We start from the raw sequence: 24,052 nt of genomic DNA on the forward strand, positions 1-24,052 counted from the left end.
TTTTTATTTTCTCAATAGAACAACAGCAAGTTTTAAGACCCAGCCTTAAACAACTGAGGCCCAAAGAAACCTTAATAGAATTCTACTGGAGTATTTCCATTGCCTTTAGCAGCAGTTGGATCAGATCCTTTGGATTAGATTCTTTGTCAGCAGACAATGTTTCCATTCATTACTTAGCATCAGTCATTTCAGTATATGTGCAGTGTTCATATAGAGTATGTAAAATAAATGGGTTTTACCACAAGCCTTTTTCCAGAACTGAGTTTTCGTTGTTCTGTGTCTTGTCTTTCATCAGCATCTGTCGCAAATGCCAGCACTTGGTACCTGTTACAGGCAGTTTAAAAATATTAAAAAAAAAAAATTATACCTTTGTAGTACCTCTACATTAAGTAAAAAATAATTATCATCAGTATACATACACAGTAAAATCACATTCTAAAAGGATGGCTAGAAAGCCTACTGCAACATGTCTACCATCAGCAAAGATGTTAAGACTAGTAACAGTGTAGGATAGCAACCAAGTGTAAAGGTAGAGATTAAAACAAGCATTTGTATTCTGATTTTATGCGGAGTTAAAATAAATTCAACAATCTAAATATTAGTAGGTAGAAGTACAGACCACAAAGACAGAAGAAATAAATTATCAAATTGTAAAATTGGAATTCTAACCAAAAATTACATTTTTTGCTCTTATTAAGCTTCTAAAAAACTTCCTAAACCACTCAGATCTGCTCTATCTAATAGTGAAACTCATAAGCACCTCCATTAAGTAAAACTAAGTGGCTCCAATGGAAGAGACCACAGTAAACTGGAATCCATAGGTGGCACATTTTGCAAAAAAATGGAAGGTTTGTGGTGGTTTTATTATTTTAACGGCCAACAAACCATACTAAGAAAAATTGGCAATGAAGACATTTGACCAAATGATATCAATTGCCATAAAAGCTCTGCACATCTGTCTGTCCTTTTTACACCTATGCAATCCTCAATGTTCAAACTGTGTCCTCATTGATTCTTCTGTAACTGTTTCCTGAATTTGTGCTGGTATCGTAACTCACTGATCTACCCCATCTCCTGTGTATGCACAAAGATAATCTGTGGAATACTGAAGGCTTCTACATGAGTGTAATAAACAATAGAGTAAGACCCAACCTAAACTTATCCAAAAATACAGCATTTAATTCTTGAAGTCATGGAGTGCCATCAGCTCCTAAACTTAAACCAACACAATTCTGAATGTTCCAATTCAATCTAAAATTGTCAAAGTTGGAGATTTCATTGTCAAAATTGGAGATTTAAAATTATGACAATGATATTCCTCACATTTCATGCATGCATTGTGGTGCAGCAAAAGCACAAGGCATAATAGCCATACATTAAAACACAAGAAGTTCAACCTCAACATGAGGAAAAACTTTACATTGAGGGAGGGAGAGGAGTGGAACAGGCTGACCAGGGAGTCATGGAGTGTCCCTCTCTAGAGACAGTCACAGCCTACCTGGATCTGCTGGTCACCTGCTCAAGGTGACCCTGTCTTGGCAAGGGGCTTGCACTAGATGATCTCCAGAGGTCCTTTCCAACCCTAACTATCCAGCGATTCTCTGCTTCCTACTGAAAGATTTTATTTTCTAAAATTGTTTTACTTACAAAAGTAAACTACATACTTGGAGTAAGAAATCTTATTGTTTAAGGTGAATGCTACGATATAGTTAATGATACTGAAAGAGCTGCTTTTAGTACAACTAGGATGTCTTTAACTTTCTTCTGTACTGTCAGAGAAGTTGCAGATTCACAGAATCACCGAATAAGTTGAGTTGGAAGGGAGCCAGAAGGATTCTGACCTAATAAAATTTTCTCTTCACCATATTTTACTGATAGTCTTGGAAAGCACCTTAACATTTTATTAACTAACCAGAGACGTAATACAGAGGTTTCAAACCAAGCTCACCTCAAACAGCAACACATACTGATATTTAAGTACCAGCTACCCACATATAGTCTTACATGAAAAAAAAATCAAGTCACAGATTGAAAAAAACTCTAGCCACTTTCAATTCAGCTATCACATCAAGCATATAAGAGGCATTTTGCTTTTAGATCTTGAAAGATTTCAGGATCAACACAGTAAAAATTGCTTTCAAATGTAGCCATTGGTCTGTAAGAGCTATAAGAAGATGGATAATTTGAAGTTTGGCAACTTATTCTGCTAAAAACACTAGATAGAACTGTTGCATTTTTACTCAATACCATAAAAATAACGTCTTCTCTCCTTAGTATATCTGTTTCCTTCACCTTAAAAGGATTACTTAACTCTGTTCTAATGTCCTAATATTTCAGACACAGACTAGAGATTAGTTCCATTAGTGTCATAACATTTGACACTGAAGACCAATAACCAAGTGAAAAATTCCTTTAAAACTATATCCCTACAGTAAGGATGGCATACTTTTGAATTAGTAGCAGACTGATAAATAATTGTAGTCACATTTTTTGTAAAGGTCAAGAATCTGAACATGATTTAAACATATGAGATGTTCATTTTAAAGGAAAAAATGTTTCTTTAATCCTTGACAACATTAATAAACAATATAATAATTTTATTCAAATATTGTATTACAATTTTAATTCTCAATTCTTAGGAAAATTACAAATTTTCTATTGAATTACTTTTACTTACAACATATATATCTTGTCCAGTTTTAAGAAAACAATATAGTATACATGATATACACATATATATGGTACCTATAATCTGATTAATCTTAAGCAGCAAAATAAAAAGAATATTGCTTGAGAACTACAGGTGACAGAACAGAGCAGTGTGACAAAGCATCATGTTTGACAAACATTCCCTGGATTAGAACCCCACATCATTACTTATAAAAAGGGGCATTCTTATTTTCTTTAATATGTATGATTACCTCTGAAAAAAACCCTTAAGGTACTTGCCCATTCCTTCAGCCTCATGAGATTCCTCTGAATGGCAGCCCTATCTAACCTTTTTTTATTAGCCACTTCCAAAAATTTGACATTGTCCTTGAATTTCAGGACACCCGTTCTGTCCTTCTATCCAGGATTAAGATGTTAAAGAAATACTGGTTCTAGTATCATCATCACTCATCTTTGGCTGCTGGTTAGAACTGTGAACAAATTCTGCTCTGTAAGCCTGACAGTTCTACCACTTTTTCATCCATCTTAAGGGGTGTAGATTTTTGTCATCTCAGGTAGTAGCCCTGCCTCAAACACCACCACACCCCAGAATACCTCAAGGGATAGAGATTCAATAACTAACATTAGTCCTCTGTGAGAACAAGGGTCTGCAACAGTTCTCACTTTGCTTGAGAAAGGCTTCACAGCAGATATCCACCACAATGTCCCACTGCTCAAGCATCCATCTGCTTCTAAACAGATGGATACTTGACAAACTCTCAACATGGTGGTTGCATCAGAGCCCCACGGATTCAAGCTGCTCCTCCACAGTAAACACAAATACCGCCTTGTCTGTCTTTTCAAAATCTTGCACCGTCTCTACTTTCCATACTGCTCTATTTTTCTAAATGTTGAACACATAAACTTAATATGGTCACAAACTAAAATAGCTCACGACAGTTTCATCTATGTTTCAATGCTGAAAGCACAGACTAGACTGAACTGAAGTAAGGAAAAAACCTGGCACTTGGGAGCAACAGAAGCTTGATAAACTAGTAGACTTACTACCTTTATAAAAATAAAATATGACCATAAAACCTCAGGACTCACAGCACTTTCTTCTATGATTGTACTAAAACAGTAATCACTCAGCAACATGTAACATCTTTCCTATGACTGCTTGCTTTTGGATACTCTAGTAAAGGCATTAAAAATTAAACAAGATTACTTTCAATGTGTTTGCCTAGTAAACGATACCACTGAAGTATACTATAACTACTGAACATAAACACATACTTGTAACTCTCAACCTGCTGACAAGAGGACACTGTAATGAAAGAGTCTGTGCGAGAGCTGTAAGCCAAGGGACCAGGCAGAAGAAAACCAGGTAAAAACCGGCCAAAAGCGTAACTTTCTTGTTCAAACAACATGAGCATCCCATCCATGGACTGTATGCAGATCAAATCTCGACCTAAGGAAGGAACAGAAAGAAGTGCAAAGGAAACAAAGCAATGTTATTTATGCAGTTTTGATACTAAAACTGTGAATTAAATTAAATTAAAATTGTACTCATAAGTAATCCTAACAAAAGTAAATTTTCATTTTGGGATTGTTTACTATGAGGAAAAACACTAAATATTCCAACCTTCATAAAAGCTTACTTTCTAAAATAAACAAACAAGATTGTCGGGGGAATAACATTCAGAATACATTAAAAAAAAAATAAATAAAAAATAAAAAGATATTTCAAAACAAAATTCCTAAGGATATAACTATTACAATTTCAGCTTAAAGAAGCATTTCAATATTCCCAAAACGCCAAATTACTCTGGTTCCTAACTGCTTCCATACCTTCATAACAGCTGTGGTTTAAAATAATTCTAGTCAAGTCTACTTAAGCGACATAACAGAAAGTCTCACAAATATGTATTGTTGTGAAAATAATACAATGGTAATATCTTCCACGTTTTACATTCACATTTTGTCTTCAAGGAAAGAAAAAACAAATCAAGTCCAACTCTGTATTACCAGCAAGTCTAAAAAATATAAAATAAAAAAAAATTCAGCTTGGAGTAAATTACTTCAAGCTTTATGCATTATTCAGCAGCCATAAAGCATGACATAAGACATGGTTTGTCATGCCTCAAGTACACCAACCTAAATTCAAAGACTCATTGGGAAGATTTCTGAGATCAGAAGCTGATTATGCAGATTGCACTTCATATGTAAGAGTAACAATTCGTACAAACAGTATTTTTAGGCATTCAAAAAGAGCTATTTCCATTAAGACTATCACTTTCTGAAGCTGATAGATGCATTCTCCTAAATTCATAGATAAGCTCTTATCTTGTAAACACTACATGAAATATTCAAATGTCTATTGTCTACTCAAATCTAATTCAAAATGTCTATTCACTTCAATTAAAATACTGTCTTTTGTCTCAGGAATGATTCTGTATGCATGAATGACCCAAATAAATTGTCTGTTCACTAAGTTCCACACTCAATCCTTCAATAAGTTTTCTAACATAGGCAGGTGAAGCAAAACAAAAATAGACTAAAGCTTCATTCTTACAGTTCCATAAAGGTAACAAAAGTCAAAGAAATATTCAATATTTGAAAAGCAACAAATATACAGCGCAAAACATTGTTCATCTTCACTGTGATTCTTCATAGAAACTTTACCTACTTAAAAATGAATAGCAGTGTAAAAGGCCAGAAAGTATGTGTCATTACTTGTCCTTGTGATTGAAAAACACAAAAATTGGCTTAGGGTAAAAACAGAAGGGGAAAATATATTTTCCTATTCTCTAAAAATTAAGATCTACCATCCTCTTTTTCTAGATTCAGCATATAATTCATACCACGTATCATAAACTCTGTTGCAAATAACAACCATGTGATAAGAAGGACATTTGAAAGTGCAATTCATGTTATTCATTTGGTTGAGGCAAAGTTGAATCTTTCAGTCTCTAGTGAAAAGACAAAAGCAAGACAGACTCTTCTCTGTGGCATCCACTTACAGGGCTAAAGTAAACTAACAAACTGTATCACATGAAATTCTATCTGAACATCGGTTGGAAGATTTTTGTTGTTTTGGTTTGGTTTTTACTGTGAAGGTCATCAAACACTACAGCCCATTTTCCAGAAAGGTTGTAAAATCTTCTCCCATAGACATACAGAAAATACAACAGAACACAATCCTGAGCAACTTCTAGCCAAACCTGCTCCGGAAGTGGGATTGGACTAGATGATGTCAAGAGAAGAATCATTCAAATCAGGCGTTCAAAGAAGTCATTCTGTCTTTTATCTCTGAACTACTCCAAGGCATCGACAGCAGATTTCCTCTAAGCTGTGAAATTTCACAGGATTTACTCCTATCACATGCCCTTAATCAGAAAAGACTAGGAACCAGCAGGAAAAATTGAGAAGTTTTGTACTGGTATGCTACCAACATCAATGATACCCAGCTTCCACTTTCCAACAGCTGCTGACATTATTGTCACACTGCTGATGCAGCCTAGAAAGAGTATGAGTGAGCCAGCTGTACAAAATAAGAGTTAACCAGTACAAGTTCCCTTAAAAACTAGTATAAACACTGATATCTAGTAAAAGGTGCTCGCCTACTGGTTGTCACCACACTCTCTCAGATACGGTTATTTTGAAGTATAGTTACTGGCTACTACAAAAAACTAGCAGCATTTTTTTGGGCATACAAGAAAACAGTGCTTCATAACCCAGGTGTCTGTGTGACCACAGCCATTCTACCTCTGTTACCTCAAAATCACATATGTTCACATTCAGCATCAAGCATGCTGTAAACCTTCTTGTCTCTTTACAGCAGCTAACTGTTTGGTTCCACTTCTATTTTACACTTTTATCAAGAATGCAACACTGTAAGTCTGGGTATGAAAAATCTTCAAATTCCCTTCCAAAGTCTCCTGTGAATTCTCCTACCATCAGTAGTGTGCTGCAGAAGAAATCTGCAGCTGTCTGACCGCCCTGTTTCCTGAACTTTAACTTTCAGCCTCTAACTTCAGGGCAACTCCCTGGCACCTGTAACATGAAGACAAATTGATTACAGATAGCAGCTGGAAATTTTTATTTTAAAGGGCACAGTGGTATAACACACTTGCACTTTGGGAGTTTTTAAGGTTTCTTGGTTTTCATCTTTTCTTACACAGAAAAATATAAAGTTGGGGAAAAAAACAAACATGAAAAATTAAAATTACAAATAAAACTATTTCAGTCACAGAAAAAAATAACTATGTTAAGTATGTTTAAATTTTTATCATGTTGCTATTACATTTTGAAAAGTTCTAAACATTGTTTGATGTAGATCAAAAGTAAAAGACATTTAATTGCAAAGTAAATGCCCTTACTAACACAGAAATCTTAATACATTTTATAGTAGAATTAAATTTCAGGTACTCCTGGTTATACTGACAGTAGTGAGAAAATTATCTCTTAGAGAACTGCTGATCACAATCTTTAGGGCTTAAGCTTGTCTAAAATACAATTAAGCTGTTAATTTCTACTCTTCTGATGAAAACTATAGCAGATGCAATTGATTCAATGTGATAATCTAATTCACATATTACAATTCAAATAATAGGAAAAAACTGTCATTACAAATGTTGAGATTACTGCTTAAGTAACAAATAGTAACAGCTTCTGTTCTTCTCTATATTGGAAATATCAATCTTGTTCTTGCCAATTCCATAACATCATGAAAGTGATGAAGAGAAACACTACAGCACTTCCTGCAATATATATGAAGCTACATGTCACGCCAAATGAAAGCGTTCGTCTTCAGCATGCATAATCCGCAACCGCACACAAATATCATTGTTAAAATCTCTCCTGTTTTAACAGTAGTGACACAATTGAATATGACATGACATAATATTACAAGTTCTTAAGAGTGCTCCCATGATCTGCAAGGACACTGCAGTACTGAACAGTACTGTTCAAAGAAACAAGGCACAAGACTGAAACTCTTTTGGCTTTTAAAAGTACAGCAGACTTTCTCAATATATTCACCACCTTGATCGTCTCTAATTTTCAAATTTGGATTTTAATTAGCTTATACTAGTGAATCAAACTCCAGTTATCCAAACAATTACATGTAAAGCATAATTAAAGAAAATTAAATTGTGTATGGACTCTTATTTCCCAGCTTTTTATAGGTCAACTTATTTCCTTCAGCATTTGTTTTTAACGTGTGCCTAGTAAATGGAGTTTTTATATTTCACTTTAAGAAATGCAGACCTCCAAACACTCAACCAGAAATGTCCATTTCAAAAAAGCTTATTGCAGCCAGTTGGCCTTACCAGTGACACATTTATAAAGTGAAAATATAAACCACTGTGTTCTCTGCATATCAGATGGAATCACTTAGTGTACTCTACATAGTTTCCTCAGCTTGCATCTCAAGAGGAATGTCCCTTAGCCAGAAAGTGCTACTTTCAAGCACAAGTCTAGCTACTGTTGTTTTGTAGTTTTGTTATTCTAGCAGGATATTAATATATTTACATCATATTTTTAAGCCACAATGTATTTTTAGAGCTAATGCAAGGACAAAATGAGAGGCAGGTGGTAGTTCTTTGAAATAAGCTTCTAATTAAAGCTATTTTGGAGCTCAGGGTTTTTTGCATGTTAATGATTTCCTGTACTCTGAGCTTCCCCTCTGGCACCAAATCATTTTCATAAAATGTACATCACGTAATCACAGGGCCTGAGCACCGCATGAAATTAGGCAATGAAAACTGCAGTGGGATAAATTGGAAATCAGAAAAAAATTTCATAAAATTAGAGTTTAGGAAGACATCAGCAGAGAAAACTTTTAACTGCCTTTAATGGTAATCAAATGCCTCACTAAAAAAAGCCTCGTGTGGAAGGAAGCATCAATGAAATAAAATTAAAAGATAAACTGGCATTTACAGCACAGTCAGGAACCTAAGAGCCCTCTAGTGATACATGGGAAATGCTCTCCTAATGTGATAAAAAAGTGACCAGTGAAGTGATGCACATAAACTGTATTCCCACACACAGGAAGACAAGTTCCTGTCCTGACCTGAAACAACCAAGTATGTTTTCCTTTTCCCTCATTATTGAAATTTGCCCCTGAGATTTCTCACAGCACAGGGAACACAGACTTCTCCAGCTCAAACCCATTTTGGAAAACTCTATTTGCTGCTGACCCTAGCTCCTTTAGCAAAGCAGATCTGGGGCAATTGTGAGAAAAGAGCTTCAAGGAATCAGGTCTGACAAATGGAAAAACAATTTGAAAATAACTTGAGCAGTTCTTCAAAAAATGTATGCCTAGTAAAAGGCAAGTCTTACATCACCTTCCTAATCCAGTGCAGGAAGCACATGTCAGTGTACATTCAGAAAGAACTCTGCATTTAATAGCTCAGTGGTCTGGTGGCTTATCCTTGCACAACTACAGAAAGGATCAAAGCTCAGGGCTTCAGCTGTGGCCATTCATCCTAGGTGAGAGGATCTCACTACCAGTACCCTGAATACAAGCAGAGAAGAAAACTGCCCTGTATAGCTCAGTGCTAATACAAGTACCTATCCCAAATGATGCACAAGGTGTACATATATTCCAGCTGACACTGATGGGTGCTTTTCTGATGGAATTGAAAAATCACTCCAATGGGAAGGAAATAAAAAGAGAGTAGTGGATAGGAAGAGAAGAACTTTAGGAGAAACTCAAAGTGTTTAAGGAAAACCCTAAGTCCTTATTCTACTGATGTTAGCTTTAATTATTTTCTAAACCATTCTGGATATTAAAGCATTGCAGTAAAACATATTCATATGTCCCAACACAAGGGATGCTCTCTCTGTAAGGAGCCTCCCTGACCAAGTTATAGTAAAGCACGGAGTCAGATCTGCCACAAGAAAAAAAAATTGCCCTTGCTTCTCTTACCCATCCTACTGTATTCTAACCCCTTGTAGATTTCTTCCTGCCATAAAACATATGAAGGATTTCAGATGGAAAGAGAATCTTGAACTATTGAAATATCTCCAAAGGCCAGTCAGCCATCACTTACACAATTAATCCCTTAGAGACTTGTGATATACTCCTTTGTTCTTGATTCAAGCCTTACTAAAAATGACATAGTTATGAGACTTGGAAATGACGCCTTTAAATCTCATATTAACCTGAGGTGGTGGAAGGACCCTTAGGAAAAACACTAGTACAGTTCAAAGGGGTAGGATAGACCAGCATGGAGTATGAAGACCTCAAAGTATTATAGTTGCAACATCCAACATACTAAAATTTATTAAGTATTTGGCATTGTGTACACATGACAGGTAAAGTCTCTTCCCCTAAACAGATTATAGTACAAAAGCTTGTTTATTACAACTTCCATAATAGGTGAATAATTTTTTCTACAAATAAAAGTGGATGTTTCCACCTAGCAAAAGAAATACTCTCAGTAAAAATGTTCAGGCAGCTGTGAAAGCAGTGTCACTCAAAGTTGTTCTCTTTTTTAATGCAGAAGATTAATTACAGATAGCATAAACAGAGGAGGTCTTGAAAATGGCTTATGCGTGGATGTAGCTTAAATAATGACAATTCATGAAGAGATGGTAAAATTCTTCTCCCTAAATTCTGCCTGTTGTCTTAACTTGTTCAGTAACTACTTTTCAGGCCCTGGCAAATGCAGAAATCTGCTTCTAAGAGCCTTGCATTCATACAGGCATTACAATACAGGCACACACTTTTCCTAAAGCAAGTAGGAGAAATTCCAGTCTGTGAACTTTTCAGCTCTCATCTGAAGTAATATACCTATCATACATATTACAGAACATCTTGCTGAATTAGCAAATCTCCCACAAACAAATACGGTCACCAGTTGTCCTCTGAAATCATAACATTTGACTGAATAGTTCAGGTACACGGATGTCTGTAGTGAATCATAAATCAACAGCAGACCTTTCACTAAGCTGAATACATGCCCTATTTTTCAATATTTTAGGCACTTTCAAAAGCTATCAGTAAGATATTAACTCACCATTATAAAATAAATCTATCAACTTTAAAATTCCATTTAAAACAGACCTGAAAACTTACAATGAAACAGAATTACATGATCCCTCTTTTCTCCTACTTCTCCTTTTATAGTCTCCTTAGACTAAGAAGCTTCATGACTGGTAAGCACTTCCCAAAGCACTTTGATGAATGAAGCTCTGTCTCAGGGAAGATGATGAGTGAGTCAAGAGCTTATGGGTTTGGATTAAAGGACAAACTATTAAGGGTGACACTGTTGTGGGTCATTGCTACAGGCTGCCTGAAGGGGAGGAAGAAGCAGATGAGGTCTTATATAGACAGTTGGAAGTAGCCTCCCAGCCACAGGCCCTGGTTCTCATGGAGGACTTCAACCACCTGGACATCTGCTGGAAGAACCACACAGTGAGACATAAACAACCTGGGAGGTTCTTGGAAAGCACTGACAATAACTTTCTGGCACTGGTAGTGAAGGAGCCCACTAGGAAAGGTGTGCTGCTGCACCTTTACTAACAAACACAGAACATATGATAAGAGATGTGATGGTTGGGGGCAACATTGGCTACAGTGACCATGAGACCATTAGTATCCTGTGAGGAAAAAGCAGGTCAGTGAGCAGGATCACAACCCTGGCTTCAGGAGAGCTAATTTTGGCCTCTTCAGGGACTTCCTTGAAGAATCCCAGGGCAACATGCCCTAGAGGGACAAGGGGTCTAAGATAGCTGGTCCAAGCAGCTATGTGGAGAACAACTTGGGGGAAATAGAAGGGTGAGCCAGCAGTCTTACCTTGTGGCCAAAAATGCCCACAATATCCTGGGATGCATTAGGAGAGCATTACAAGCAGGCTGAGGGAGGTATTCCTGCCCCTCTACTCAGCCCCGGTGAGGCCACGTCTGGAATGCTATGTCCAGTTCTGGGATCTTCATTATAAGAGATACATGGAGCTCCTGCAGCAGGTCCAGGGGAGAGCAACAAGGATGATTAAGGGATGAGGTAATCTCACCTATGATGACAGGCTGAGAGAGCTGAGCCTATTCAGCTTCAGGAGGATGACTGAAAGGAGTGTACATAAGTACCTGAAGGGAGAGTGTAAAGAGGACGGACAGAGATGCTTCCCAGTGGTGCCAAGCAATAGGATGAGAGGCAATGGGCAGAAACTGCTACACACAGTAAATTCCACCTGAACATAAGGAAAAACTTCTTTACTGTGAGGCTGTGGATGAGCACCGGACCAATCTGCCCAGAGGGATTGTGGAGTCTCCCTCTCTGGAAATATTCAAAAGCCATCTGGAAACAACTCCCAAGTAACATGCTTTAGGGACAAGCAGGGTTTGTGGACTAGATGACCTCCAGGAGTACCTTCCAACTTTACCCCTTCTGTATGATTATTTATTAATTTTTTTGAGCTAAAGAATTGTTAAAGGTATGTGCTGAAAAATGATCTCCAGAATAACTGCAGTCACATCCAAATAACTCATTGAGAATATTTATAGCAAAGTCAGATGGTCAGAAGCTTACAACACAAAAGTGAGGGTTTACTGTATGGAGTATTAGATGAAAGTCCAATATATCTTCAAGTTTCAAATATACCCTAAAAAATTAGAAATAAACTTGACTTTAAAAGCTTGACTTAATTTGCTAAAAAACACCAAGGAAACACAGCCACTTTTCACATTCAAGTCATTTGTCTATATATATATATATATGTATATCCTAGACTAGTAACCAACATACAGAAAAGCTTAACTCTTACTTTGTGGTCAAATGAGTCAGTGAATTACATCTCTATCCAAAAAAAAAAAAAAAAAATCACCATCCTATTAGTTTCCTTCTTGGCAACCTCAGAAAAGACATCACAGGTTTAATAAGCAGGAACAATTTGTTATCCTGTATTTTAAAACTGTTGGAAACATACTGAGAACACTCAAAGGACGAGCTGGTTGTAAAAGGACTGATCGCTGATGGGGGCCAGGCTGGGCATCAGTCAGTGGGTGGTGAGCAACTGTACTGTGCATTATTTGTTTTTCTTGGGTTTCATTTCTCTCTTCTTTTTATTACTATTATCATCATACTTCATTTCAAATTTTGAACTGTTCTTGTCTCAACACACAAGTTTTACCTTTTTCTGATTCTTTTCCCCATTCCACCAGGATGAAGTGGGAGAAATGAGCGAGCAGCTGTGTGGTGCTTAGGAACTAAGCTACCACAATGATGTAGTAGAGTGATTTTTTTATAGGAATTATTTGCACCAAGCATAATAACCCAAAATAAAATTAGTATAAAGCATTATACCTTGTAAAAGATACACTTCAACGCTCTAGGTAAAGCAACTAACAAGGGTTTGGTGACTCTCCAAATAAATTCCTATAGATTGGAGACTTTTTTTTGTAATGGAGTAATCACTGATGACCACTGGAAAAATAAACAAAAGCTACATACACACACTTCTGAAAGACCCTTTGAGAAGACAAAATAGACCAAATAATTAGAAACTAAAACTGCATTCTTTTGGAGGAAAAAGTATGCAGCAGCAAACAAATCTTGCAGACAAATGCATTCACATGAAATGCTGTAACATTTAAATAAGAAAGTACATGTGTAAATAATAAAGCTGTACATAGGTTGAAAGTAACAGAAAATTCATCATGCCAAACTATTTATTAGAGAGGGAAATAACATACACTGCATTTCTAAACTTTAGAGACAGCATCTCAAAATTGAAATAAAACATCTGATGTGATCTCAGACAACTGACTCACAAGAAAACAGAATACGGCAGGCAATAGCACAAAGAAGAGTCTGGAGATTAGAGTAGGACATGAAATAAAATGAGTCAACAATATGTCATCAAAAAGACAGATTGGGTCATAATTAATATACATGTGCTATTAAAAACTTATGAGGTAATTATTGTTCTGCCTTGGACCTCACCGACTCTTGGCAGGAGCACTGCAGGATCCATAATCCCACATGTAAGATACCGAACATTTTATAATACCAGTGCACAGTGACTGCACACTTTTGGGCACCAAACTTCAACAAGGGAAATTAGAAAAACTGTCATATAAAATTCACCTAAGTTTTGAAAAACAAACTATCACTTACATATACAACTGTTCCCAAAGTTATGTATTTCTGCAACTGATTTTACTTCACTTAAATTATAGTTCTTTTTTTAAACAAATGGCTGATCAAGAGATTTATCTAGAAATTCATAATTGAGGCAAAGTTCTGGCATACTGAAGGCAATGAGAATTTTTATTTCAGTTAGGCTGTGATCATTAGGCTACAATCCTTACTGTTAAGAAGAGCTGAAGAAGGAAAAGTAAACAGATGGAAAGACACTCAGAATATTTTCCCTGATTATTTTTTCATTCACTTGTTCAATTCAGAGAAGAGGTTCTAATTCAATTATTAAGAGAAAAAAAAAATTAAAACCCCTAAGTTTTCCAAAGTTGAGTGAGAAACCATTTAGAAGAAGTCATCAGCAGATCTATTCCATGAAAAAATTTCAAAGCCCAAACCTTTCCAAAAATCTGCCCTTATGCAGAAGCAATTTAACAGGAAGGCAGCCATTAAATATTATGCTCCTTAACAGAACTAGCCAATAAATCAAAGTCTGAATTTATACTGCTCCAGTATTTAAACATATTCATAAGAATAATTTCACCTTACAGCATAAAACTCAGCTGATAATTTTTTTTTCTGACTAACACCTAATAAAATTTATTCTTGAAGAATTGTAGAAAAGTTAAACACAGTCTACTCTCCTCACAAAGTTTCCTGTTACAAGGTTGCATGGATTATGCATATGTTGTATTTCATTATTAAAAAATTTCTCCATATAGCACTCTCTTTGTTGTAACACTCAAACACACTTTTCCTCTAGGCCAGCACTATAAAAGTAAAATGAATTCAAGGCCATTCACTGAGCAAATTATAGGTTCAAGGTATTTTCACACTTTTCTGCTTGTAACATTGTCATGTCAAAGCTGTATTTTCTTTTTTTCTTCCTTTTGCTATTGTTTTATTATCTGCTTTTATTGGTAGAGTTTTCACAAAACAACTTCAAATAAATCTGAACTACTGTGGAAGCTGACTTAAGACATTAAGGTTTCAAACAAAAATGTAAATTTCAAAGCCTGTGCTTAATAGGGGAATCCAATACTAAATCATTTATCAACTCCTTTGAAGAGTTATAGAAAACTATGGTTAAATCACTTATAACTTAACTATTAGATAACACAAGTGTGTGGAATCACACAAAGCAGTAATGGTGTTTTTACAGTGCAAAACCATTACCTGTAAGTAAATGCCATTCAAAAATAATTCAGCAGCTAAGAAAGCAAAGTTATTAAACTACAATTTCTGCCTATCACTAAATAAAATTAGTATTCTGTTCAAGAACAACCCTATAGATTGTGTCTCCTGCTGGTAAGCTATCAATATGCTGTTTCTTTAATTCTTAAGAATATTAAAGAAATCTTTAAAATTAATAAATAAATAAATAAATTTTTAAAAGTTAAAAAAAAAAAGGAAAAAAGAAAACTGGAAGTATTCAGAGTGTTTATACACCCACCTTAATGTACCACTAACACCCTGAAGAACAGCCACAGAACTCAATCCTATCCTGGGAAAGGGCATCCTCCTACTATAGCATGTGATCATTCACACACTTCCTAAACACTTCAGAGAGCAGCTCCGGAAACCTGCACTTCATCCACCAGTCCTCAAAGCAGAGAACTTCAGTATTCACTCCTTACACACTGTTGTTTGTTCATACAAGTGCGACTATCCTGCCCAGCATTCAGTCTAATGCACAGCTGACCACAGGAAATTTATGTGACAATCTGTAAAGCTGCCTGAGTTTCAAGTAACAGTGGTTTTGTTTTTACTTTAAAGCCCTTCTCTACTCTTTACAATTACTTCAGCAGAAATTTATTGCATATACTTTCCTCAAACATAAGTCACATCTGACTCAAGGTGAACAAGGCAAAGAATGATATTGTGGCCAGATTTGCAAACTTTTTCAAAGGAATAAAGGCACTTTTCTTCTGCTATAAAACACATGATATCATCCTTTCTTATAAGCAGGTTCCACATCAGTAAATCTCTTCTTAAGAATAGTCAGGCACAAGAAGTACATTGGCTGTTTCTCAAGATGTAGAAGGACTTAAGCGCACTATAAAGTGGCTAAGTCCCTAACCCATCGAACAGAAAATGGTAAAGTAGGAGTAAGAGTCATTTTCCAATCTACTGTCTTCTTGCTCAGATTTCTCTACAAGCAGGAAAACATAACATGTCTAAATACCTCCAATATAGACATGACAAAGTCAAGGCACAGGTCAGAGTTTATTCTGTATGTCGTAGGTACAAAATTAAGGTAACTTAAGCACTAATTATGTAAATATTGTGTTAGGAAAAGACAATAAAAATTAATTATGAAGTTATATGAATTTATTTGCACTGAGTCAAAATTGAGTTTTGCTTCATGCCCATTCCCCGCAAATCTTTTATTGTGTCAATATGTAAATTCACGAGATTCTTAAACAGCTGATAATTATCCCAACCAGTCTCTGTGTGATTATGCATCTATAATGAGTTCTAATATTTTTACATGAATATAGTTTACTACTACAATTTCATACACCTGATGTCAACAATAGCAAATTGATTAACCAAAATTCTGCACTGGTAGAACAGATCCAATTCATCATTATTTTAACTAAAGTAACTAGACCTACATGATTTTGGTGTAACCATAAATAAAACATAGGAATGATATAAAATTATTACCAGATGATATCAACAGCAAAATGTAACAATACTAGCTCAAAATCCAGTCACTACCTAGCTACCAGAAATAAACCCTTCTCACTTGTTTTTCAATTAACATTGATTTAACTTTATTAAGACTAAATAATATTGCTTAAATAAGAATTGACTGTTTCTAGACTCATACCAGATTTATGCCTTAGAAACTGAACTGGAGGCACACTGCATAATGAAGAAGAAAAGGAATTCTCAACTAAAACACTATATCAAATTCACTTGCTTCGGTCCATTCCTATCTTTTAACAGGGAAGAAACACATAACTCATTTATTATCAGAAGCTTTCAATCAGCAAAAAAAATTTCCATCACTTAGGGTTTACCAGCCAAGTACAACACTTAAAACTGTCTTCTCCGTAGGGCTGTTCTCAATGAGTTCATCTCCCCATCAGTATTCATGTCTGCATTTGCCCAGAAGCAGGTACAGCACCTTGTACTTTGATGTGTTGAACATTGTCAGGTTCCCGTGGGCTCAATTCTCAGGCTTGTCCAGGTGCCTCTGGATGGTATCCCATCCTTCAGGTGTGTCAATCGCACCATACAGCTTCGTGTCATCTGCAAATTTGCTGAGGGTGCACCCAATCCCATTGTCAACATCACTGACAAAGATATTGAAAAGCACTGGTCTCAAGACAGAGTCCCTAAGATACACTACTTGTCACCAGCACCCACATGGACATAAAGCCACTGACAGCAACTCTTCTGCTGCAGCCATCTAGCCAATTCCTTATCCACTGAACAGTCCATCCAGCAAATCCGCATCTCTCACGTTTGGAGTGAAGGATGCCATGTGGGCCCGTGTCAAACACCTTATAGAGAAGCCTAGGCAGATGATATCCGTTCACTGTTCTTTGTCAACCACTTGGAGCAGTAAATAGATCACAGAAAACCACCAGACTGGTCAGATACCATTTGCCCTTAGTGAAGCAATGCCTTAACATTGCTTCCAGGATGGTGTGCTCCGTAATTTTTCTAGGCACAGAGGAGAGGATCACTAGCCTGTAGTTCCCCAGATCTTCCTTTCTCATTATAAATAGGAGAGGTATTTCCCTTTTTCCAGTTACCAGGACTCTGCCTGACTGCTATGACTTTTCAAACACAATGGAGAGTGGCTTTGCAACAAAATCAGTCAGTTCCCTCAGGACCCTGGGATGCATGTCATCAGGCCCCGCAGCCTTGTGGCTATTCAGTTTCACCAAGTAGTCACAAACTTGCTCTTTGCTTACAGCAGGAGGGACTTGGCTCTCCCAGCTCTCACTAGATGTTCAGGGACTTGAGAGATGTGGGAAACCTGACTGTCGGTGAAGACTGAGGCAAAAAACTCATTGAGTAACTCAGTCTTCTCCATATCTGTTGTTACTGGCTCTCCTTTGTCATTTACTAGGGAGTACACCCTCCTTGGCCTTTCTTTTCTGGCATTGTGTACTTAAAGAATAGCTTTTTGTTATTTTTCACATCCCTTGCCAAGTCCTGTTCCATCAGTGCTTTGACTTTCTTGATCCCATCCCTACACATCTGAACAATACCCCTGTACTCTCCCCAGGCCACATGTCTTCTGTTTCCACTGGCTGTGCATTTCTTTCTTACTTTCTCAGTTTGAGGACAAGATCCTTGCTCATCCATGCCAGTGTCTGCCCTACCTTGCTTGATTTCTCAAACATTGCAATGGAGAGCTTTGAACACTAAGAAAAATGACAGCTCTGGTCAGCTGCTTTGTCCCTAAGGACAGTTTTTCAGGGCATCTCATTCACCAACTCCTTAGACAACTGAAAGTTCACTCTTCCAAAGCTCAGGGTCCTGACTCTGCTTCTTGTCAAGACCATGCTCCTTGAGATCACAAGCTCCACCAGGCCAGGGTCACCACAGCCCAGGCTGCCTCCAAGCTTAACGCCTCTAATGAGCTCATCATCTTAAACGATGAGCTTGAGCCAAATACCAGGTCATTGGTATTTGACTCATAAAGACTCAGAACATACTACAGATGTGAAAACCGAAAATACTTTCCAAGCTAGTGTAAACTGTCAGCAAACATCACTTCATCTAATGACATTTGAATTCTTAGCACAGCAGTCTCCAGTGGAGTAATTGCATGATGCCATAATAGTACAACCTGACCTTATAAAACTTGTGCAACTAATGGGTTTATATAAAATAAAATTTTTGTAAACCTGCATCCTCACCATAAATAAGGGTGCATCATAAATCATAAAGACACATGCATTTTCACATTCATTTTCTAAAAGAAAAAAAGAAAAAAAAGAAAAAAAAAAAAAAAAACCAAACACTTAAGGTAGAGTACCCCTCAAGGTCTTTAAATTTTATATCTGAAGTGAACCATGAAGTTTACAATCTGTTCATTACTTAAGGGCTGTGACATTTTGTGGCTAGGTTAAGAGTTCACTTGGTTGAAAACCAGGGTTCAGCACTACTGACTCATGATTTTATCATGAATCATCCTTTCTAAAGTGACCCATATGCTAGAATTGGAGTACAAACTCAACTTGCAGCTCTAAGACCATGAGGAAGAATTCAGAAAAATGAAAACGAGACAGGTAATGTCTTAAAGTTAAGTTCAACTTTTGAAAGTCTGGGCTAACAATACTAGATTTTAAATATTTAAAAAATAGCTAATCTTCTTATGTCCCTTCTTGATAGTTTCTTGTTTTCATTTTAGCACCAGTGTTCAGAGACAGCAAAGAACAAACATAGATAAAGCACCAAAGAAATGTAAAGATCTGCATTATAATCCTTTGCCAAAGATTTTAAAGTTCTAAGTCACAACCAACTGTGTGATTTATTATTATAGAAGTCAATTATTGACTTCTATAATTTCATCTTTATAGGTGTTCTCCATTTACTATTTTTAAACATTTCCATTAGCTTTGTTTAGAATTTCAGCAAAACTTACAAGGGATTTCATAGTTATTTCTCACACCCCTGGGCCTTTAACAGTTCTGCTGAAAGTAAGAGTCAATTTCATTTCACCTTTTTGCTAAAGTTCTACAACCAAGAGAATACATTTTGTTTCAATCAATAAAAGACTTTTAGCTATAGAGGTTTTCAGAAAGTGCTTTTGTGCTGTCTATGCGTCACTAAGTGTTGCAGTAAATACACCTGTAGAATCAGTTCAAGAATAAATGCAGCTTTAGAAATGCTAACCGGTAAGTGTTGTACGAGGACCATCTAGTGGTGACAACCACAATTTACACTCTGCTATTTTTAAGAAAAATGTACACTGTTAATCTATGCAAGCCACTGGGCAGCTTTTCAGTCTCTGGGGTTTTTATTCCACAGCTTTAATACTTTAATTTAGATTTCAACTTCCTATGATAATAATTTTTGTTTAAATTTGTTGTTTCTTCATCTGTTCCTGTTATGAGAACATCTATCTCAATCCTTCCACATATGAAAATTGCTAATAGATCAAATCATTAACTGAAAACAGTAACAAGAATGAAATTTAGAAACTAGGCTACAAAATAGGTTTCTTTACTTCACAACACTCCCCACAGAGAAATCACTAATAGCTTTTTTCTTAATACAAGAGACAAAACATCAACAGTTGAGAAGTGACAGTTGTACACTGTATGTTTTATATCTCCATCAGATTTCAGCCAAAGAGATGTGCTGTCAAATAGACCAAAAATATTTGAAGGGTCTAAGCTTGCCGTATACTAACAGGGACAGAACATCAAAAATTTACATTGAAGATGCTGAATAAGAATGCAATACACATCTAGTGGTGTTTGTTTCTATATTTCAAACACATGAAACAATTCCAGAGACATTAAAATCATTGAATCATAGAAGAGTTTGGGTTGGAAGGGTTCTTTAAAGGTCATCTAGTCCAAACCTCCCCCGCAATGAGGAGGGACATCTTCTAGATCAGGTTGCTCCGAACCCCATCCAATCCGACCTTAAGTGTTTTACGACCCTCATTGTAAAAAAAACTTCCTCCTTATATCCAATCTATTTTTTCCTTCTTTGTCATGGGTTGGCACAGGCTTTTAGTTATGGAGGATCGTCAAGTGTTTTTTCCCTGTCAGGACCTAGGAATTGCTTTAGAAAGGACAGGAACCTATCAGAAGGTTAGTTTGGGATATCGGTTTTGACCACTGAGAACATCAAATGTGACTTTGGGAAGTATCCATATAAAAACCCTGATTCCCAGCAGATCAGCCTCTTCCTTCTAGGCTGACCACGAGGTAACATCATGGGCAGCAAGGGGGCCCAGTTCAGGCCCTACTGTCCTCAGGCCTGGCCTCAGGAAGCCACTGCCTGCATGGGGAGCAGCCTGGGCTGGCTGAGTCCCCTCTCTCTCCCCCTGCTCCCGGCAGGGGAAAGGGGAAGCTGCAGCTCAGCAATGCTGGCCAGGTGCCTGGGACCGCACCAGAGGGGGCCAAACCACGATCTGCTCAGGGGCAGTTGGCAGCAGAGAAATAAAGCCTGCAGCTTTATAACTACTCTGAGCTGAGCCGCCTTAAATGAGACCGAGAGGTGGAAAGGAGGACATGCACCAGCCTCTTCCATCAGCATGGCTTTTTGTCTCTACAGCCCTGCAGCAGAGAGCACATGGCCACTGCAGGCCTGGGCAAATTTAACCCTTTCCTGGCAACATGAAGCTTCCAAGGCCTAACCCTTCCCTGAGAGCGAGAAGAAAGAGACAGAGCGTACGTAGAAAAGACACCACATGAAGTCAGTGGATCAAGAGTGAAAGAACTGATATCATTGGAAAGTGGAATCGAGGAAGTGGACATTTTTAACTTGACTTCACTGGGGTAAACTATGGAGAAACGGACTGTTCCTTATAACATCTTAATGTTGTTGGGAGAACACTGGTTGTAATCAAAATTCAGGATGGATATGATTGAGATTTAATTAAGAACCTTAAAGCCCTCACTCCTGGGTTAAAAGGAGGTCTCAGCCTTTGAGAAAAAGATGATTTTAGAGAAAAAGTGATTTGAAGCCCTCGGCTCCTGGGGTAAAAGGAGGTCTATTTCTTTTGAGATAGAGATGATTTTAGAGATAGAAGAAGAGATTCCTTGTTTTGTACTAAAAGAAGAATACTTAAACAATACCCCAAATACACTAAGAGGCCTATAAGTAGCCAGGGGAAAGGCTGCTAATGGGTGGGAGCAAAAGCTCCAGGCGGTTGCAGATTTGTGACATTGGGAGCCACTAGACTGCTGTAGTCTTGTAGCAAGTGTCTCCATAAGACTCTAGAGACTCCTCTCCCAAAGTGATGAAAGATTGTTTAAATGGTGAAACTGAGTGAAAAATCACAGGTTGTGTCTCTCTATGTTGTTTGGTAGAAAAGTTAACAGTTTGTAGGGGGAGGGAAGAGTGTTTTGAAGTTTCACTGTTTTAATTTTTTTTTCTCCCACCTTTTCTATTCTTTTAGTGTGTTAATAAAACAATTTATTTTTTAAGCTTGAGCCTGCTTTGCTTTTCTCCTAATCTTTCTTCCACAAAAAAGAGAATAAACACTAAGACCACTACACTAAATTTGGCAACCAAAATTTAGTGAACATGAAATCACTACACTCTTTTAGTATAAAATGCTTGTCCCTCAGCTTTCCTTTACGCTCCCTTTAAGTACCTAAAGACCACATTAAGAACTCCCTGAATCTTTCTTCTCCAGGCTGAAGAGCTCCAACTCTCTCAGCCTATCTTCACAGGAGAGGTACTCCAGTTCTCTGACCATTTTCATGGCCCTCCTCTGGACCTGCCCTAACAGCTCCATGTCCTTCCTCTGATGAGGACTCGAGAGCTACAAGTAGCTCTACAGGTGGAGTCTCACAAGGGAGACAATCACCTCCCTCACCCTGATGGTCATGCTGCTTTTGATGCAGACCAGGACACACTTGGCCTTCAAGCCTGTGATTGCAAACAGTTGCCTCACATCCAGCTTTTCACCCACGAGAACACCAGAGGTCTTCTGCATAGGGCTGTTCTCAATGAGTTCATCTCCCCATCAGTATTCATGTCTGTGATTGCCCAGAAGCAGGTGCAGCACCTTGTGCTTCGACTTTTTGAACTTTGTCAGGTTCCCATGGGCCCACTTCCCAAACTTATCCAGGTGCCTCTGGATGGTATCCCATCCTTTGTGTGTACCAATCTCACCACACAGCTTTGTGTCATCTGCAAACTTGCTGAGGGTGCACTCAATCCCACTGCCTAGATCATTGATGAAGACATTAAAGAACACTGGTCCTACTACAGGAGCCCAAGGAGCACCACTTGTCATTCTATTCTTTTGTGGGATAGTGAATGGTCTGGAGAGGAAGCCTTATAAGGAGTGACTGAGGTCACTTGATTTGTTCAGCCTAGAGAAGAGAAAACTGAGAGGAGATATCATTGCGGTCTTCAACATCCTCGTGAAGGGAAGTAGAAGAGCAGGTACTGATCCTTCACTCTTGTGACCAGTGACACAACTTGAGGAAATGACAAAAAGGTGAGTCAGATGAGGTTTAGGGTGGATATCAGGAAAATGCTTTTCACACAGAGGGTAGCTGAGCAGACTCCCCAGAGAAGTGGTCACACCACCAAGTCTGAGTTAAAGAAGCATGTAGTATGATTCTTGGGGTGTCCCTGCACAGGGATGAGCTGGACTGGATGATCCTGATGGGTCCCCTCAAACACAGGGTTTTCTGTGATTCTATGATTCTCTAGATGCAACGAATTCATCATCCAGTGAACAGCCCACCCATCAACACCATCTCTCCCCAATTTAGAGACAGATATTGTAAAGGAGTGTGTCAAAGGCTTTACAGAAATCCAGATAGATGACATCCATAATCCTTACCTTATCCACTGATGTACTCACTCCATGGCATTCTACTACTAGGCCAGTAGTTGATCTGCCAGGACTTGCCCTTAGTGAAGCCATGCTGGCTGTCTAGAGTCACATCCCTGATCTCCATGTGCCTTAGCACAGCTTCTAGGAAGCTCTATTCCCAGAGGTTTCCAGGCACAGAGGTGAGGTCACTACTTCCTGAGGGTCTCCTTTCCAGCCCCCTTAAAACATTTTCAATGTGTCCCTTTTTCCAGTAACCCTGAACTTCATCTGCTGCCATGACTTTTCAAGATTCATGAAGTATAGATTGGCAACTACATTAGAGAATTCTGCCAGGACTCAGATGCCTCTCAGTCAGGCTGCATAGACTTAGGTTCCTTAGGTGGTCACAAAACCAATCTTTCTTTGCAGTGGGAGAGACTCTGTTCGCCCAGTGCCCATTCTGCTCTCTACGACTTGAGAGGTGTGGGAAAACAGATTACCAGTGAAGACTGACAAAAAGTTGTTGAGTTCCTCAGCCTTCCACTTGTCCACTGTTACCAGTTCAACAGTGTTGCTTCCTTTGATCTTCCCTTTCTGGTTAGTGTACCTGTAGAGGCCCTTCTTGTTGTTCATTGTACCCCTCACCAAGTTCATCTCCAGCTGTACCTTGGCTTTTCTGACCCCATCCCTACTCAACCAGACAGTATCACCATATTCTTCCCAGACCACCTCTCCCTGTCTCCACTGGCTGCGCGTTTCCTTCTTGCCCTTTA

At 37.8% G+C, this 24,052-nt stretch overlaps 1 protein-coding gene across 9 annotated transcripts in view; it reads right to left on the reverse strand.

Annotated features, from left to right (window-relative positions):
* Positions 1-24,052, reverse strand: part of BBS9 (Bardet-Biedl syndrome 9) — a 286,026-nt gene that overhangs the window by 249,969 nt on the left and 12,005 nt on the right. For all 9 annotated transcript variants that reach the window (XM_040068434.2, XM_040068416.2, XM_040068389.2 and 6 more), the window contains 2 exons: positions 3,946-4,120; positions 240-324 (listed from right to left, as the gene is read on the reverse strand). In XM_040068434.2, the coding sequence (XP_039924368.1) occupies positions 240-324; positions 3,946-4,120 (260 nt within the window). The remainder of the gene's footprint in view (positions 1-239; positions 325-3,945; positions 4,121-24,052) is intronic.

This window comes from Hirundo rustica, chromosome 1, assembly GCF_015227805.2.
Source record: "Hirundo rustica isolate bHirRus1 chromosome 1, bHirRus1.pri.v3, whole genome shotgun sequence".
NCBI classification, from domain to species: Eukaryota; Metazoa; Chordata; class Aves; order Passeriformes; family Hirundinidae; genus Hirundo; species Hirundo rustica.